The sequence below is a fragment of the Balaenoptera physalus genome (genome assembly GCF_965194825.1).
Source record: "Balaenoptera physalus genome assembly, chromosome: 15".
In the NCBI taxonomy this organism is placed as follows: domain Eukaryota; kingdom Metazoa; phylum Chordata; class Mammalia; order Artiodactyla; family Balaenopteridae; genus Balaenoptera; species Balaenoptera physalus.
Window position 1 is genome coordinate 77,831,457 of NC_138894.1, and position 16,194 is coordinate 77,847,650.

General features: G+C 44.5%; 1 protein-coding gene across 2 annotated transcripts in view; it reads left to right on the forward strand.

Moving 5' to 3' along the window:
- The window catches only part of LOC309644125 (uncharacterized protein), a 42,171-nt gene that overhangs the window by 21,096 nt on the left and 4,881 nt on the right, over window positions 1-16,194 (forward strand). Inside the window, exons 3-4 of one of the 2 annotated variants that reach the window (XM_082427584.1) lie at window positions 6,927-7,054; window positions 7,723-9,560. In XM_082427584.1, the coding sequence (XP_082283710.1) occupies window positions 6,927-7,054; window positions 7,723-7,920 (326 nt within the window). In that variant the 3' untranslated portion in view covers window positions 7,921-9,560. Of the gene's footprint in view, window positions 1-6,926; window positions 7,055-7,722; window positions 9,561-16,194 lie in introns of those variants that run through there. The other variant, XM_082427583.1, reaches the window with a different exon arrangement.

A 16,194-nucleotide genomic window follows, 5' to 3' on the forward strand; every position in this document is an offset into this window, starting at 1 on the left:
CCAGGTACAGTGGTTAAGATAGTGCACTCCACAAAGGCACCGCATTGAAGGAGGCAACATTCATGGCCAGACAGACATATACCAACCTGAATGAGAATGCGCAAGCAGTTGCAGACATTCTAGGCCTCCTGGCTGGAGCAACCCAGGAGGGTTGCTATGTAAACCCCAACTTGCATACACAGCCATGCACAGACTTGACAGCAAACACTTGCACATTCTCACAGCCAGTGCCCAGCCATGTCTGTCTCAAGTGCATGGTGGGTGGACCTGAGGTCTCTTTTCTCACCACCTGCTGCTCTCAGAGGCCCAACTTCTAACACTCACTCCTCCCCCAACTCTAAACTTGACATAGTTCACCTAGGAAGCTGGGGGAAGGATGAAGTGGTGGTGGGCTCACAAGTTGACAAAGGGAAAGAAGTGGCATTAGGTTATGTGTGAAAGAGCAAGGGTGTGAGTAGGCCTGAATGCAGCCACGGATGCTTCATGCTAGGACCCTGACCGGCTGCCTGGGCCAAGCCCAGGATTTGAGCCAGCACACGCTACTGCACGGCTTGTGCAAACAATGTGCTAACTTAAAATGTTTTTAACTTGAGGAAGGGGACACTTTTCCTAACTTGCAGAACCTAGTGGCAGCCCTGGCCTTGCCCTATGTATTTCCTCCCCTCTTTTTACATCTTAACAAGTTTTATAACTTCTGCTTCCTCTTGGATTCCAAGGAGACAAGTTCTGAAAGGCAAATTCTGCTTGCCTTTCTAAAGCATGTGAAAGAGCTTTGCAAACATAAAGTACTAGTCAGGGATTGCAAACTCGTATGCATGCTGGAGACAGAGAGGAGGCAAGGAGTTAATCTACGTGTGTAACGTGGGCTTTTATGTATTTAATTCTGGGGGGGTAAGCTTCATGCAGGTGTAATTTACATACAATAAAATTTACCAATTCAATAACTTTTGACAAGTGCATACAGATATGTAACCACCACCACAATCATGATATAGAATATCTCTATTACACCAAAAGCTCCCTTGTGGCCCTTAGCAGTCAATCCTTTCCCTCTAACTTCTGGCCCCTGGCAACTACTTATCTACTTCCCTCACTGTTGTTTTGCCTTTTCCAGAATTTCATATAAATGGATCCATACATTCTGTAGTCTTTTGTGTCTGGCTTCTTTCTCTTGGCATAATGCTTGTAAGATTCATTCTATTGGGCATGTATCAGTTGTATTTCTTGAATTGCATACCATTGAATGGGCATACCACCAATTGCTTATCCCTCCATTAATAATGGACTTTTTGTGTTGTTTCTGGGTTTTGGCTATTTTAACTAAAGTTTCTACAAACCTTCATGTACATGTTTCTGTAAGACACACTTTTCCATTTCTCTTGGGTAAATGTGTGTTTAATTTTATAAGAAACTACAAAACTCTTTTCCAAAGTGGCTGTATGATTTTTGCGTTTCCACCAACAAAAACTGAGAGTTGCTCCACAGTCCTGTCAACACTTGGTATTGTCAGCCTTTTTATTTTGAACATTTCTAGTGAGTGTGTTGTGGTATGTCATTATGGTTTTAACTTACATTTCCCTAATGACTAATGAAGTTAAATATCTTTCCATGTACTTATTGGCCATTGCATATCTTCTTTTATGAAGTGTCTGTTCAATTGACACTCTGCACACACATGCACGCGCACACAGTTGGTTCTTTTTCTCTGGAGAGCCCTGACTGGTACAGTTATTTTTCTCCAATGAGTATGTTTCCTTTGTTTTAACAGGAAATTTTCTTGGCTGGGCTGGAATGGCAAATCCTGTTTCTTGTGCAGCATCTTCATCCTTTGTTCATGTCATTTGTCTTTAGCTGAGCTACTTTGAGTCTGTTCCATGCATATGTGGTTCAAGAATCAGTCAGAGATATGAGTAGACAGAGTTTGGAGATCTCCTCTCTGGTTCTCTTCTTTCTGAGGTTCTACTGTCTTCAGTCTTCACTGTTTTCCTGGCTTCTTTTTTCTGGTTTCCCAGGCCATGAGGACTGTGTGTTTTTCCTTGTGAACCCATCTGCCCTTTGTGTGCAACCTGGGACACACTTGGCCTTGGGCTCAGTCTATCTGCTTCTGTTTACTCTCCACTACCTGCAGAGTACCAGCTCCAGCCTCAGTTCAGTTTGCCTTTAGCTGGGCTACTTTGTGTGCTCCATTCATGAGTCAGTGAGGTGGGTCAGAGAGGTAGGTAGAGAGTCTCCAGTATCTTCAGGTAGTTCCTTTTGGTATTGAGCCCATATTTTACCACTGTTTTCTGTAGGAAAGATTCATGTGGTAGAATCTTAATCTGTCACACCTGGAAGCAGAGTCACAGCTTTTGTATTTCTATTTCACCTTCATTTTTGAAAGATAGTTTTGTTCTTGGTTGGCAGTTTTTCTCTCAGTGTTTCTTTTTTTTTTTTAAATAAATAAATTTATTTATTTATTTATGGCTGCACTGGGTCTTCGTTGCTGCATGTGGGCTTTCTCTAGTTGTGGTGAGCGGGGGCTACTCTTCATTGTGGTGTGCAGGCTTCTCATTGCAGTGGCTTCTCTTGTTGCAGAGCACAGGCTCTAGGCACGTGGGCTTCAGTAGTTGTGGCTCCCGGGCTCTAGAGTGCAGGCTCAGTAGTTGTGGCGCACGGGCTTAGTTGCTCCATGGCATGTGGGATCTTCCCGTACAAGGGCTCGAACCCGTGTCTCCTGCATTGGCAGGCGGATTCTTAACCACTGAGCCACCAGGGAAGTCCTCTCTCAGTGCTTTAAAGATGTCTCTCCACTGTCTCCTGGTCTGCATCATGGCCAACAAGATGTCTGCTACCATCCTTATCTTTGTTCCTCTGCACATCGTCTGTTTTTCCCCTCTGGTTGCTTTCAACATTTTTGTCTTTATCATTGGTTTTTTAGCAATTTGATTATGATGTGCCTTGATGTGGTTTTCTTCATGTTTTCTCTGCTTGGAGTTTGTTGAGCTTCTTTGATTTGTGAGTTTTTAGTTTTCATCAAATTTGGAAATTTTTCAGTCATTATTTCTTCAAATATCTTTTCTGTCCTCTCCTCCACCCCACCCTCTCTTTCTGGGACTCCAGTTATATGTATGTAAGGCTGCTTAATGCTATATCAGCTCACTGATGTTCTGTTCATTTTTTTAACCAGTCTTTTTTTTTTTTTCTATCTGTGTTTTATTTTGGATTGTTTCTATTGCTATGTTTTCACAGTCAATAATCTTTTCTTATTTAATGTTTAATCTGCTATCAATCCCATTCAGTGTATTCTTCATCTCTAGAATTTTGATTTGGGCCTCTTTTATATCTTCTACTTCACTCTCATGATGCTCATGCTCTCCTCTACCTTCTTGAACATCTGAAATGTATTAATAGTAGCTGTTTTAATGTCCTTATCTAAAATTAGAAGTATAATTTCTGGATCTGTTTCTATTGGTTGATTTTTCTTCTGCTTGTTTGAATGATAGGTAATTTTTTAATTGGATACCAGATATTTTGAATTTTATGTTGTTGGGTACTAGTATATTTTTTTGTTTTAGGATTTTTTCTTTTAGATATTGGGTAGTTTAGTATGGGATGCAGTTGTTACTTGGAAACAATTTAATCCTTTTACTGTGCGCTTTTAAGCTTTGTTAGGTGGGTCCAAAACACCTCTTAGATGGGAGCTAATTTGGCTTGGTATCTATACCCAGTGTGTTGGGAGGTCTTTCTATTCTGGCTGGTGGGAACACCAACTCTTCAAGAGTTCTCTCTCTCTCTGTGGTAGCCTGGAAACTCTCTCCAGACAGTGAGCAGGGACATTGGTAGGACTCATCTCATTTGTTTTCATTCTCTCAGGGATCACTATCCCCCCCTGTTATCCAAAGTCTTAAAACCATTGGTTTATATCTTTTGTTCAATTTTATAATTGACTAAGGCAGAGGATAAATCTAGGTCCTGCTACTTCATCATAGCCAAAAGTAGACATTGCTTTTATTCTTTTAAGTGATCCTTTTTATTGAAACATAGCAAACGTACATAAAAATGTACAAATCCTAAGTGAATGGCTCCATAAACTTCTACAAAATAAACACACCTGTGTAACCACCTCCCATATTAATAACTAGAACATCACTAGCACCCCAGAAACTTCATGTTCCTTTCCAGTCATTACCTCTCTTCCCAGAATAACCACTGTTCTAATTTGTAGCACCACAGTGCATGTTTTTGAACTTTATATAAACGGAATCCTGTAGTATGTACTTTATGTCTGGCTTCTTTCACTCAACATGTTTGTCAGATTCATCCATGTTGTTATGCGAAGCAATAATTAATTCATTTCCGTTGCTGTGTAGCATTCCATTTTATGAATATACCACATTATTTATTCTACTGTTGATGGGCATTTGAGTTATTTCGAGTTTGGGGGCTATTATGAATAGTGCTGCTATGATCATGATTGCACAAATTGTGTACATATGTATGTATTTTCAGTAGAACTGCTGAGTCATAAACTAGGCATCTTTTCTACTTTAGTGGATACCACCAAATAGTTTTCCAAAGTAGTTATCCCAATTTACATTCCTTCTAGGTTTATATGAGAATTCCAGTTGCTCCATATCCTCACCAATACTTGCTGTTATGTCTTTTTCTTTTTAGCCATTCTGATGGATTTTACTTACATTGCCTTTCAGAACACGCTGCAGACATAATAAAACTACCAGGTGGAATGAGCTAACAGTGCGCCAGTTTGAGACTCCTGTATATAAGGTTTTCTTCTCAGTGGCTTTGAGCATTCCTAAAAGCGTTCGGTTGTTACATTTGTGTTCATCAACATTATTTGAGTGGAATTTGAAAGCTAAGTGTTTGATGATTCACCAGGTGAAGATATGGTGGGAGGGAAGGCAAACAGTGGCATTCTTGGCAGAGGAAGCCATACATGGAAAGGAAGTCATAAAAGGACCTGGCTCAGGGCTACCTGGTACAATTGTACATGATTCTTAGAATTGCTTTTCACTTCTTTGTCTGTGGGAATGGCACCTCCAGGAATTATGCAGTGCACAACTCATCAATCTGTACACAGCAGCCATGCCTATAATGGTCAGGGGTGATACGAAATTTGCTGTGACTGGACGGCAGGGTGGGTGGGGTAGAGAAGTAGGAGAAGCCAGATCCAGAACTGGGACAATATAACTGACTCAGATTTTGACAGAGGCTTACTTTAAAACTCCACCCTGCCCCCACCCCTACTAGATGAGGGATTGTACAAGCTTCCTCCTCTTGGATCCCTCAGCCTCTGAGCCAACAGGGCTGCCACTGAAGTGGGGCCGGGGTGAAACCCAAGCCAGGAAGGAGAAATGCTGAGTGTGCTCCAGCTTGTCTTGCTACACGACTCTGGTCTCAGCAAGTTGAGGAACCAACGCCCTGTCCTTCCTCTATGTTGGGCTTCCTCTCTTGCCTGCAGCCTCAGCACACTCCTGTGCCTGGGAAAATTGGTAACCCTGGATGGGACGCTGTGCCCACCTACCTAACACCTAGGTTTGTGTCATTGAGGCACTGGAAGTGGTTTCTGAAGGCACAAGAAAGTGAAAGGAACATCCCAGGTCCCCCACATACCTCCCCATGACCTGCCAGAGTGAAGGGTATCCCTCTGAAGGAATGATACTTTTGGGTCGACACTCTGTCTATAAGCCCTCATTACACTTTGTGTGTGTGTGTGTGTGTGTGTGTGTGTGTGTGTGTGGTATGCTTATTAAGGGCATTAAATGGTTAAAGTAGAGCCACCTGTTGGGTTAGAAGGAACTATCCACCGTCTGTCAGAGAGGGCAGGGTCTCTTCTGGAAGGAGAGGTTCATGTTCAAGCTCTGCCTTTCTTCCAGTTACTCGGACAAAAAGTACTTGGACAATATATTCCTTAAAGTGGAAACTGGGACTGATGCAAGGGTTCCAGGGAATGACAGAGAGAGACTCTCTCTTGGCTCTGGCAAAAAAGGGAGTAGCTCTAGAGAAGTAAGTGGTAAGGTTAGGGAGTTTGGGATTGACATGTACACACTGCTATATTTAAAATGGATAACCATCAAGGACCTACTGTATAGCACAGGGAACTCTGCTCAATATTATGTAGCAACCTAAATGGGAAAAGAATTTGAAGAAGAATAGGTACATTTATATGTATAACTGAATCACTTTACTGTACACCTGAAATTATCACAACATTGTTAATCAACTCTACTCCAATATAAAATAAAAAGTTTAAAAAACAAAATAAAAATAGTAAATTGAATTAGAAGAATAGCAAAAACTAATGATAATGTTATTAGAAATTAATCAGGCAAAAAAGATGGAACATCCCCGGTAAAGCAGTATTAAAAAAAAAAAAAGAAAGAAAGATGTGGTAAGATGGCACCTCCCCAGGAAGAGACAAAAGCCAAAGCAAGGAACCTGGGAAATGTTCCATGGTTGCACCAGAACTCTGGGACTAGAGTGTACATGGTAAGATCAGATGTCAACTGGAGATTTGGCCCTGGGACTAAGTTAACTATGGTATGAATAGATACCTTTCCAACCTAGCTTTTTGGCTTATTTTTCTGCTTCTTCACAAGGTCAACTTTTTTTTTTTTTGGCCACGCTGTGTGGCATGCGGGATCTTAGTTCCCCGATCAGGGATTGAATCCATGCCCCCTGCAATGGAAGCGTGGAGTCCTAACCACTGGACAGCTAGGGAATTCCCACAAGGTCAACTTTTAAATCAACCAACAGGGGTACACACTTAAAATGTGTTCCCTGTGGCTTGAGGCTTATGAGGAGCAGAGAACAAGAGACACAGGGTCTCCCCTCAAAGAGGCTACTAAGTCATCAGAGAGAGGAGAACAAGGCACGTGAAACGCCTAAGGAATAGTACAACTGATATGATTTTTTGTTTCTATTTTAAGCCAAAATGAAAATTAGCATGAACTCCCTGAGCAGCCACCAGCTGGGCAACAGTGAGAGTGTGAAGCATCCCAGGAGGCAGGGAGGAGGTGTCCTGATCCTGGGACTCAGAATTGTTTCCAGTTCATCCGTAAGTGTTGATGATCTGTGTGTGAACTGTCAAATAAACCGTAATATCCCTAAAAAAATGAATAAACAAGATAATGAAAGACCATATCTAATTAAATGCTAATCTATGTGGGCTGAGGGGATCCACATGTACCCAAGAGGCTCCAGCTGCTAGGAAATGTCCAATTCTTGCTGGACAGGGCCTGAAGGAAGGGTAGGCTTGGGATAAACAAACAAAGGGCATCCTGGACAGGTGAACAGTGTGAGGAAAAGACAAAGAAATATACACCTTCAAAATCACCCCCAGGGACTTCCCTGGTGGCGCAGTGGTTGGGAATCTGCTTGCCAATGCAGGGGACATGGGTTCAAGCCCCGGTCTGGGAGGATCCCACATGCCGCGGAGCGGCTGGGCCCGTGAGCCACAACTACTGAGCCTGCGCTCTGGAGCCCGTGCCCCGCAGCAGGGGAGGCCACCGCAGTGAGGGGCCCGCGCACAGCAACGAGGAGTGGCCCCGGCTCTCCGCAACTAGAGAGGGCTCGCGTGCAGCAATGGGGACTGAACGCAGCCAAAAATAAATTAAAAAAAAAAAAAAAAAAAAAAAAAAAAAAAAAAAAATCACCCCCATTTCCATTGAATTTTAAAGTTTTCAAAGAAACGTAATAGCCCTGCTCTTTTTTTGATCTTCTCAGCAGCCTCAAGCATCTGACAGAACAGAGATTCCCACTCACAAAGAAAGTGAAAACTGGAGTCTGTTGATTTTGTTTGCTCAGCCTCCCTCTCTCCCATTTTCTGCATCTAGCATCCTGGTTTTCCTTGGAAAAACATCTCTCTCCACTCTCACACCAACCAGTGTTCTGACTCCACCCCTGAATCCAGGGTGGGCCTAACCAGACCTGGTCTACTACTGAACTACCACCACAGTAGTTCAGGGATGGGCATGTGACCCAAGTAGGCCAATGAGACTCACATCCAGAACCTTTGCTGGAAAACTGGGGAAGAGAATAAAGCCAATGCAGAGGAAAGCAGAGCCAAGAGACCATTTTCTGTTGACGTTGTTTGGGTGTTTAGATCCAGCTGTGCCTGAAGCCAGCATTATCCTAGGAGTTTTCTGAGAGGTAAGCCATTACATTCCCTTCTTGTTCTAAGCCAGTTTGAATCTGATTTCTGTTACTTGCTACTAACAGAGTCCTGGCTGATTCAGAAAGCTTAGACCATATATTTGAATTCTAATCCTGTGCTCTTAAACTAAGTATAATAACTGGAGTGATGGTAGTGTGGGAAAGGATTATTAAGCATGGTGGGGTCAGCCTGGTAGGGCCTGACTAAACGACATGCTAGGAAGTTAGACAAGGAATAGGGAGCCTCAAAAGATTCTTGAGAGAAATATCATACGATATTGCTTATATGTGGAATCTAAAAAAATGATACAAATGAACTTATTTACAAAACAAAAATAGAGTCACAGATGTAGAAAACAAACTTATGGTTACCAGCAGGGAAACGGGTTGCGGAGGGATAAATTGGGAGACTGGGATTGACATACACACACTACTATATATAAAATAGATAACTAATAAAGACCTACTGTATGGCACAGGGAACTCTACTCAATACTCTATGATGGCCTATATGGGAAAAGAATCTAAAAAAGAGTGGATATATGTATATGTATAAGTGATTCACTTTGCTGTGAAACTAACACAACGTTGTAAATCAACTATTCTCCAATAAATTTTTTTTTAATTCTACAAAAAAAAAGATTCTTGAACAATTTAAAAAAGACATTTAAAGAAAATACTGGTACAGTCAATGTTCTGTTTCTTAACATGGGGAATGGTTATAGCCCACATACGTTCACTCTAAATCATGCATATATGTTTTTTACTCTCTTCTGAATAAAAACATGATATAATGTGTACCTTTGAAAAATGAAAAAGAAAATAAATAATGTGGAGGTGATGATTACAGAATGGAATGGAGAAGAGAGACCTTGAAATCAGAGATGCAGGAAGGAAGCTGGTAGTGAGATGGAGGCCTAGGGTAAGGAGGGATGGCGTAGAGCAGTAGGAATACGGATGGAGGGGGATGGAGAGGTGAGAGATGCTTCCGGCATGAATGAGGGCATGAGAAAAATATAGCTCCAAATACTGGTAATGATGACAGAGGCAGGGTAGTTGAGAGGGAAGGACCTGGTTGGGAATATTAAGGGGGCGTGTATGTGGTTACATTTTGAACTTGTTCAGGTGGGAACATCCAAACTGTGGGTCTGGGGACTTCCCTGGCGGTCCAGTGGTTAAGACTCTGCGCTTCCACTGCAGGGGGCACGGGTTCGATTCCTGGTTGGGGAACTAAGATCCCGCATGCCATGACGTGAGGTCAAAAAAAAAGGAAACAAACTGTGGGTTTGTAATATCGTTTGGTTGGAAGGAACAGAAGCTTCGTTGAGTTAGCTTGAGTGGGGAACTGGGAAGTCAAAAGTGGAGGCTTCTCCCTCCATATCTCTGGGGCACATGTGGTCTTTCCTCTGCTCTTCTCTGCGTCTGCCGACCAGGTCCTTCTGCTTCCTCGGACAGAGGGCCCACCTGGCAGAAGCTGGAGTGCCCTGCGAACCCCACAGGGAGGCAAGGCCACTGTCAAAGAAGCTGAGTGAAGGCACCAATGGAAATTCTGTCAAATATGTCTAGAAGTGACCAACTGGGTGACGAACAGTTCCTGGTGTGGACAAGGTGTAAGGTCTGTGTTCAAGGAAAGCCACAGAAAAGAGAGCTTGGTTTTAGCCTGGAAAGGGAAGCAGCAAGGTTAAGATCTGATGTGTCCAAGGGTGCGAGAAGGCCTTGCAGCCAGTGACATTCTCTACCGTACTCTTCATTTCAGCTCAAACAGACTCTCCCATCCCCAGCCCACCTCCAGCTCTCCTACACCTCCCTTCCTTCACTTCAGACTCCTTAAAAGCTGCCCATGCTCCCTGGCTTACCTCCTCCGCACCCTCAGCACCATGCCTGCCCTGTTGGCACTCCTTAGAAGTGTGCAAGGACTTTCTGGTCGCCATATCCAGGCAACAGATACTCCCCAGCTCTAATCTTGTTTCATTCATTTGTTGTTCATTCATTCATTGATTCAAAGAATATTTGTTAAGAGCCAACTACTTTCCCTGTGCTGGAGGTACGATACTGAGCAAGATCCATTAGGCAGAAGTTCTCTGCAGAGACAGTGTCTACTTCTTCCTCCCAAAATGCCACATGCTCATATATGCACACATGCACACGCACACACACGCAGGCACACACACTTGCTTTTTCTGCTTACATCCTCCCCAGAGCCTCCCACTAGGGACTCAGCTGCCAGGCATGTGATCTCTGAGGGACACAGACAAATGGGAAGGAAGTTAGGCCAGTAGCCTAAGGAAGCTGGGGAGGAAGAGGGGCCAGACGGCCTGGAGGGGCACCCCAGGATGTACACATCATCACCTGGCCATTTGCTAGTGGCCTGGGGAGTGTGTAACTCTGAATGGCAGGCACCCAGTGGAGAAGGGCACATGGCCAGGATCTCAGGTTCTGGCCACTTCAGGCAGTTCTCGAAGCAAGACCCTTCCCAGAGGGCCAGGGAGGCACCCAAGGGACTGGTTGCAGCTTTTGGGGAGACAAGCAGTCTGGGCACATGCCCGCTACATCATACTCCTTCACTGAATCCTGGCCTTGCTCCTGGAGCATGAAACTCCTAGAACTGTCCCCATGAGGAAGGGAATCTCTGGGCGGGACCCTGAGTTCTGGGCTGAACACTGGCACCCTGTAAAGTCGAAGAGCCAGCCCGTCAGGGAACCCCAAGGGTTCTGGTGATGGAAGGTCCCAGGATGTTCCTTTCTTTCTCTTCCTAGGGAATTACATAAAGTGAAGAATAAAGAGGAGAAGGAGAAAGAAGATGGGGGAAGGAGAAAAGGAGTAGGAAAGGAAGGAGGAGATAGAGAAGGAAAGCATTTTTTTTTAAAGCACAGCCCTGATCATACTATTTCTCTGCTTAAAACGTTTTAATAACTTCGCGTTACTCATTGGATAACCACATTCCCCCCTCCCTCTTCTCCCCCTCCCTCCTCACCCCTTCCAGTCATAGGAGGCCTGATAGGATGTGTTCACACAGCTCTTGTGGGAAATTGCCCCATGGGGTTGCAGCAAGTGAAACAGAGGGAGGACCACAACAGGCCCATCATAAGGAGCATTGAGAGCTACAAGGAGGGGGTTTAAGGGGAATTCCCTGGCGGTCCAGTGGTTAGGGCTCTGCGCTTTCACTGCCGAGGGTATGGGTTCAATCCCTGGTCGGGGAGCCAAGATCCTGCAAACTGAGTGGCCAAATAAATAAGTAAATACAATAATTTAAAAAAAAAGGGGGGGTTTAGTCCTAGGTCCGTGACTATAGGACCATGGGAAAATCATGGTCTAAGCCTCCTTTTCTTCACCTGGTCAGTGGTCAGGGAGGATAAAACCTGCCCTGCCTGCCTCACGGGGTTATTGGGAGGCTCAGGTGAGATAAAGAGCCTAGAAACCTTTGTGAATTATCAAGTACTGAACAAATAAGGGATTGTTCCTACTATTGAGGAAACTACCTTGAGAAGTGTCAGAGGCCCACTCCTTTCATCTCTCAGTGCTTTTCTTTCTAATAATCCTTTATGTCATTATAACACCTTACGCTTTTCAAAGTACTTTAATATATATTGTGTCATTTGTTCTGACACCATCCCTGTGCAGGGGCCGGGCAGGGCTGCCCCTTGCTGGGCATATAAGGGCAGAGGCTCAGAGGGGTGAAGTCACCAGAAGGTCCGGTGTCACCAGGCAGGCGTGATGTGGCCGAGACAGGCCTGAGCTCAGGTTTCCTGACCTCAGCGTGGGGCCTGCTCCCAGCTCCTGGAGCCGCTCCGCTCCCAGCACGTACTCATGTTGTTTCTTTAGATTCTAAACCTACAGAGGGTACAGGCAAGGTCTTCTTAGGGGATGACCTTCCCCATGGCGGCTATCATGGCCTTTGGGTGGGGCTATTTCAGGGGACACTTGAGCTTTTGCCAGTGAGACAGGCTTGGTCTTTGAAGATCTACTCACCCTGGGCCCTTGGGAATTTGCCCAGGCTCCTTTGTCACTCCTCTGTGTCAGTGGTCAGCCAACCACCAGGACAGAGGTGGGTCTTTTGGATCATTTTGGAATCCTTCCTCCAGGTGTGATTCTAGCCACAAAGTGTGCTGATGCCTAGTGCCGCACAAACATCGTCTGATGGCGCATTTTCACAACCAGGGAGTGTCAGCCCCGTCCAGCCTCTGGGGTAGGGCGAGCGCGGAAGCACAGCCCCGCTCCCTGACCGGGAGTTGCTCACAGCTGGAGAAACAGCGGCGCACGGGAAATAACAGCAAAGAGGACGGCGTGAGTGCCCTCTCAAGGGGGCGACACGATGACCCTCCTGGATAAAAGACAGTATGAGACCTCTAGGGACTGGGAGCCTCCGAGGCAGCTTCCTGACTGAGGACACCCGGTCCCCCTCCCCTAAGTCGGTCTCCAGTCGGACTGAAACATTCTTGCCATTCGTGAATCACACCAGGAAACCGCCTCTGCAGCATTCCAGGATGCGAAAGCCAGGCCCTCGGTCTGACTGCTGATTGGTGGTGTGTGAGTCAGGGGAAAGGGCACCAGACGGGCAGTCTCGAGATGCGGGACTCTGCGCCTTGATCTACATCAGAGCCGCAGGAGGCGAAGAGATTCGGCTGTTTTTCCTGTCAAGGTCAAATGCCCGGGTGGCCCCAGTTTGGCCTCAACTCAGGTGTCCCGAGTTTCTATTGTAGGAGCCTCCCCTAAAGTCGGTGATGATGGCGAGCATTCCAGAGGGAAGGCGGCAGGCAGTGGGAGATGCCATCTGAAATTCAAGGAGAGCAAAGCTAGAACGATAGCCCACACCCCACCACAACCTCCACTTCCTTTCCCTGAGTCCCTGAGGGGCTGAATGAGACGGAGAAGAGTGATGGGAGTTGTTCCCACGACATTTATAATAGTTAAAAAAAAAAAAATCAGACACATCCTAACTGTTCAATACGGAGAGTGACCTGAAATAAATCAGAAACTTAAGTAGCCATTCAAAACAATAAAGCTTTTAGAAAATAATATAGAATGTCTTTGTGATCTTGGGGTAGAGGAAGAGTTTTTAAGTAAAATGCATAAAGTGCTAATCAAAGAAAAAATTTGATAAATGTGTCTATGTGAAAATTAAGGAATCCTGGTTATAAAAAGGTACCACCAAAAGAATGAAATTGGGACTTCCCTGGTGCCGCAGTGGTTAAGAATCCGCCTGCTGTGCAGGGGACACGGGTTTGATCCCTGGTCTGGGAAGATCCCACATGCCGCGGAACAACTAAGCCTGCGAGTCACAACTACTGAAGCCTGCGCACCCTAGAGCCCACGTGCCATGACTACTGAGCCCGCGTGCTGCAATTACCGAAGCCCACGAGCCTAGAGCCGGTGCTCTGCAACAAGAGAAGCCACCACAATGAGAAGCCAACGCGCCACAACGAAGAGTAGCCCCCCCGCTTGCAGCAACGAAGACCCAACACAGCCAAAAATAAATTAAAAAAAAAAAAGAATGAAATGGCAAGCCACAGAGAAAATGCCTGCAAAAGCAATAAAGGCTCAAAGCCAAAATATAAAATAACTCTTATAAAGCAGTAAGAAAAAAGTGACCCATTAGAAAAATGACCAAGAGACTTGGAGGGGCAATTCACAAAATAAGACACAGAAGTGCCATGTCATAAGCATGTGAAAAGGTGTTCAACTTTATTTGTTGTCAGGAAGTCCAAATTAAAACCACGTTGAGATACCAAATATCTAAAACTAAGAATGCCACTATTAAGGGTTGGTTCTGATGTGAAGCCACTGGAACCCTCATACACTGCTGGCAGTGCATATTGTTATTCCCACTTTGGAAAACAGTTTGACGTTATCAACTGAAGTTGAAGATATGCATTCCCTGTGACCCAGCAATCACACCCCTGGGTGTATGTGCAACAGAAATGTGTCCAGTGTGCATAGGAGACATGAACAAGAATGCTCATAGCTGCACACCTTGTAACAACCCCAAACTGGAAACAACCGAAGTATCCATCAAGAGACAATGATAGGTTGTATATTCACACAACAAAATATTATACAGTAGTAATGGATGAACAACAGCCAGACACAGCAATGTGGATGAATCTCTCAAAAGAAACCGGAAAAAAGCCAGACACGAAAGAATACACTTAGGTAAAGCTCAAAAAAGGACAAAACAAAACCACAATCTTTAGATGGTAAAAGAAAAAAAAAGAAGCAAGCAAATGATTACCATGGAAGTCAGGAGAGAGGTTACCTTAGAGAGGAAGGAGGGAATTGTGACCACAGAGGGTCCTGCAGGGGATTCCTGGGATGATGTCAATGTTCTGTTTTTGGCCTGGGTGGTGGGTACCCGGCTATTTTATGACAATTCTTTAAGTGGTATATTTATGTGATGCAACTTTCTGAGTGTGTGGTTTATTCAACTGAACTATGTGAAATTGACAATATTCAACCCATTTTAACTTAATAGTTAAACCTACTGGCAATTTCATATGGTTCAACCTAATATTTCATAATTAAAAATAACTTATATTACGTTAAGCAGCCATTCAAAATGATGGGCATGAAGGCTATTAATAACTTCATTCACTCATTTACCCATCAAACAAATATTTCCTGGGAGCTTGTTGTGAACCAGGCATATTTCTAGGCACCGGGATACAGAATAAAATTTGGTCCTGGTGCTCACATTCTAATGGGAAGATAATGTATAAACAGATACTGAAACATCTGGAACGTCATATTGTGATAAATGCTATGAAGAAAAACAAAGCAGAATAAGGATATAGAGAGGGATGAAGAGAGATTTTAGGAAGCACGGTTAGAAAGGCTTCTCTGAGGAGATGACATTTGAAAACGCAGCTGAATGAAGTGAGAGAGAGAAACCATGTATAGCCATGGGAGAAAAAGCCTGTGGCAGAGGAAAGAGCAAGTGCACAGGCCCTACGACTGGAATGTGCACGGCAGGATTAAGGAACAGACCAGTGTTACTAGTTCAGAGTGAGGGAGGGGGAGACGATGAAGACACGAAACAGGAGAAGTAACGAGGGACCCTATGGCCAATGCAGCTTTGCAAGGGACTTCAGATTTTACTCTGAGAGTGATGAGAGGCCATTGGAAGGTTGAGAGCAGGAAGTGGTAGGGTTTGATTTATAGTTTAGAAGGAAGACTCTGGCTGTTCTGTGGAGGAGGGAGTTGAGGCGGGGTGGAAGCACAGATTCCTGTTAAAATGCTACCACAGTGTCCAGGCAAGAGATGAAGGTGGCATGGACTAGAATGGCCATTTTGGAGACAGAATCAATAGATTTTGCAGATAGAACCCAGATAGGATTTTTTTTTTTTTTAAGAATCTTTCTTATTTATTTATTTATTTATTTATTTACTTTTAGCTGTGTTGGGTCTTTGTTGCTGTGCGTGGGCTTTCTCTACTTGCGGTGAGCTGGGGCTACTCTTTGTTGCGGTGCGTGGGCTTCTCATTGTCATGGCTTCTCTTGTTGTGGAGCATGGGCTCTAGGCGCGCAGGCTTCAGTAGTTGTGGCACATGGACTCAGTAGTTGTGGCTTGCGGGCTCTAGAGCACAGGCTCAGTAGTTGTGGCGCACGGGCTTAGTTACTCCGTGGCACGTGGGATCTTCCCGGACCAGGGCTCGAACCCGTGTCCCTTGCATTGGCAGGCAGATTCTTAACCACTGCGCCACCAGGGAAGCCCTATAGGATTTTTTTGATGGATGGCATATAGGGGAAGAGGAAGAGGAGTCAATAATAAGTATAATATTTTTCTTAAAAATAGGATGTGCAATTCTATATTTGATCAAAACTCTGCAAAACATGTTCTTAAATTACTTATGTGATGAGAAACTTAAATACAGGAGAGCCTAAGAAATGCAGTTGGGGAGACGGGATATTTTCATAGATGGATGGATAACACCATAAAAAAAGCAGAAGCTAATTGCCACAGGAGGTAAGGAGAGGAAGAGACCTCAGAGGCCTGGACGAGGCAGGAAAGTCTTTACTGAGGAGGCTGGAGTTGAAATGGGTGTTGAAA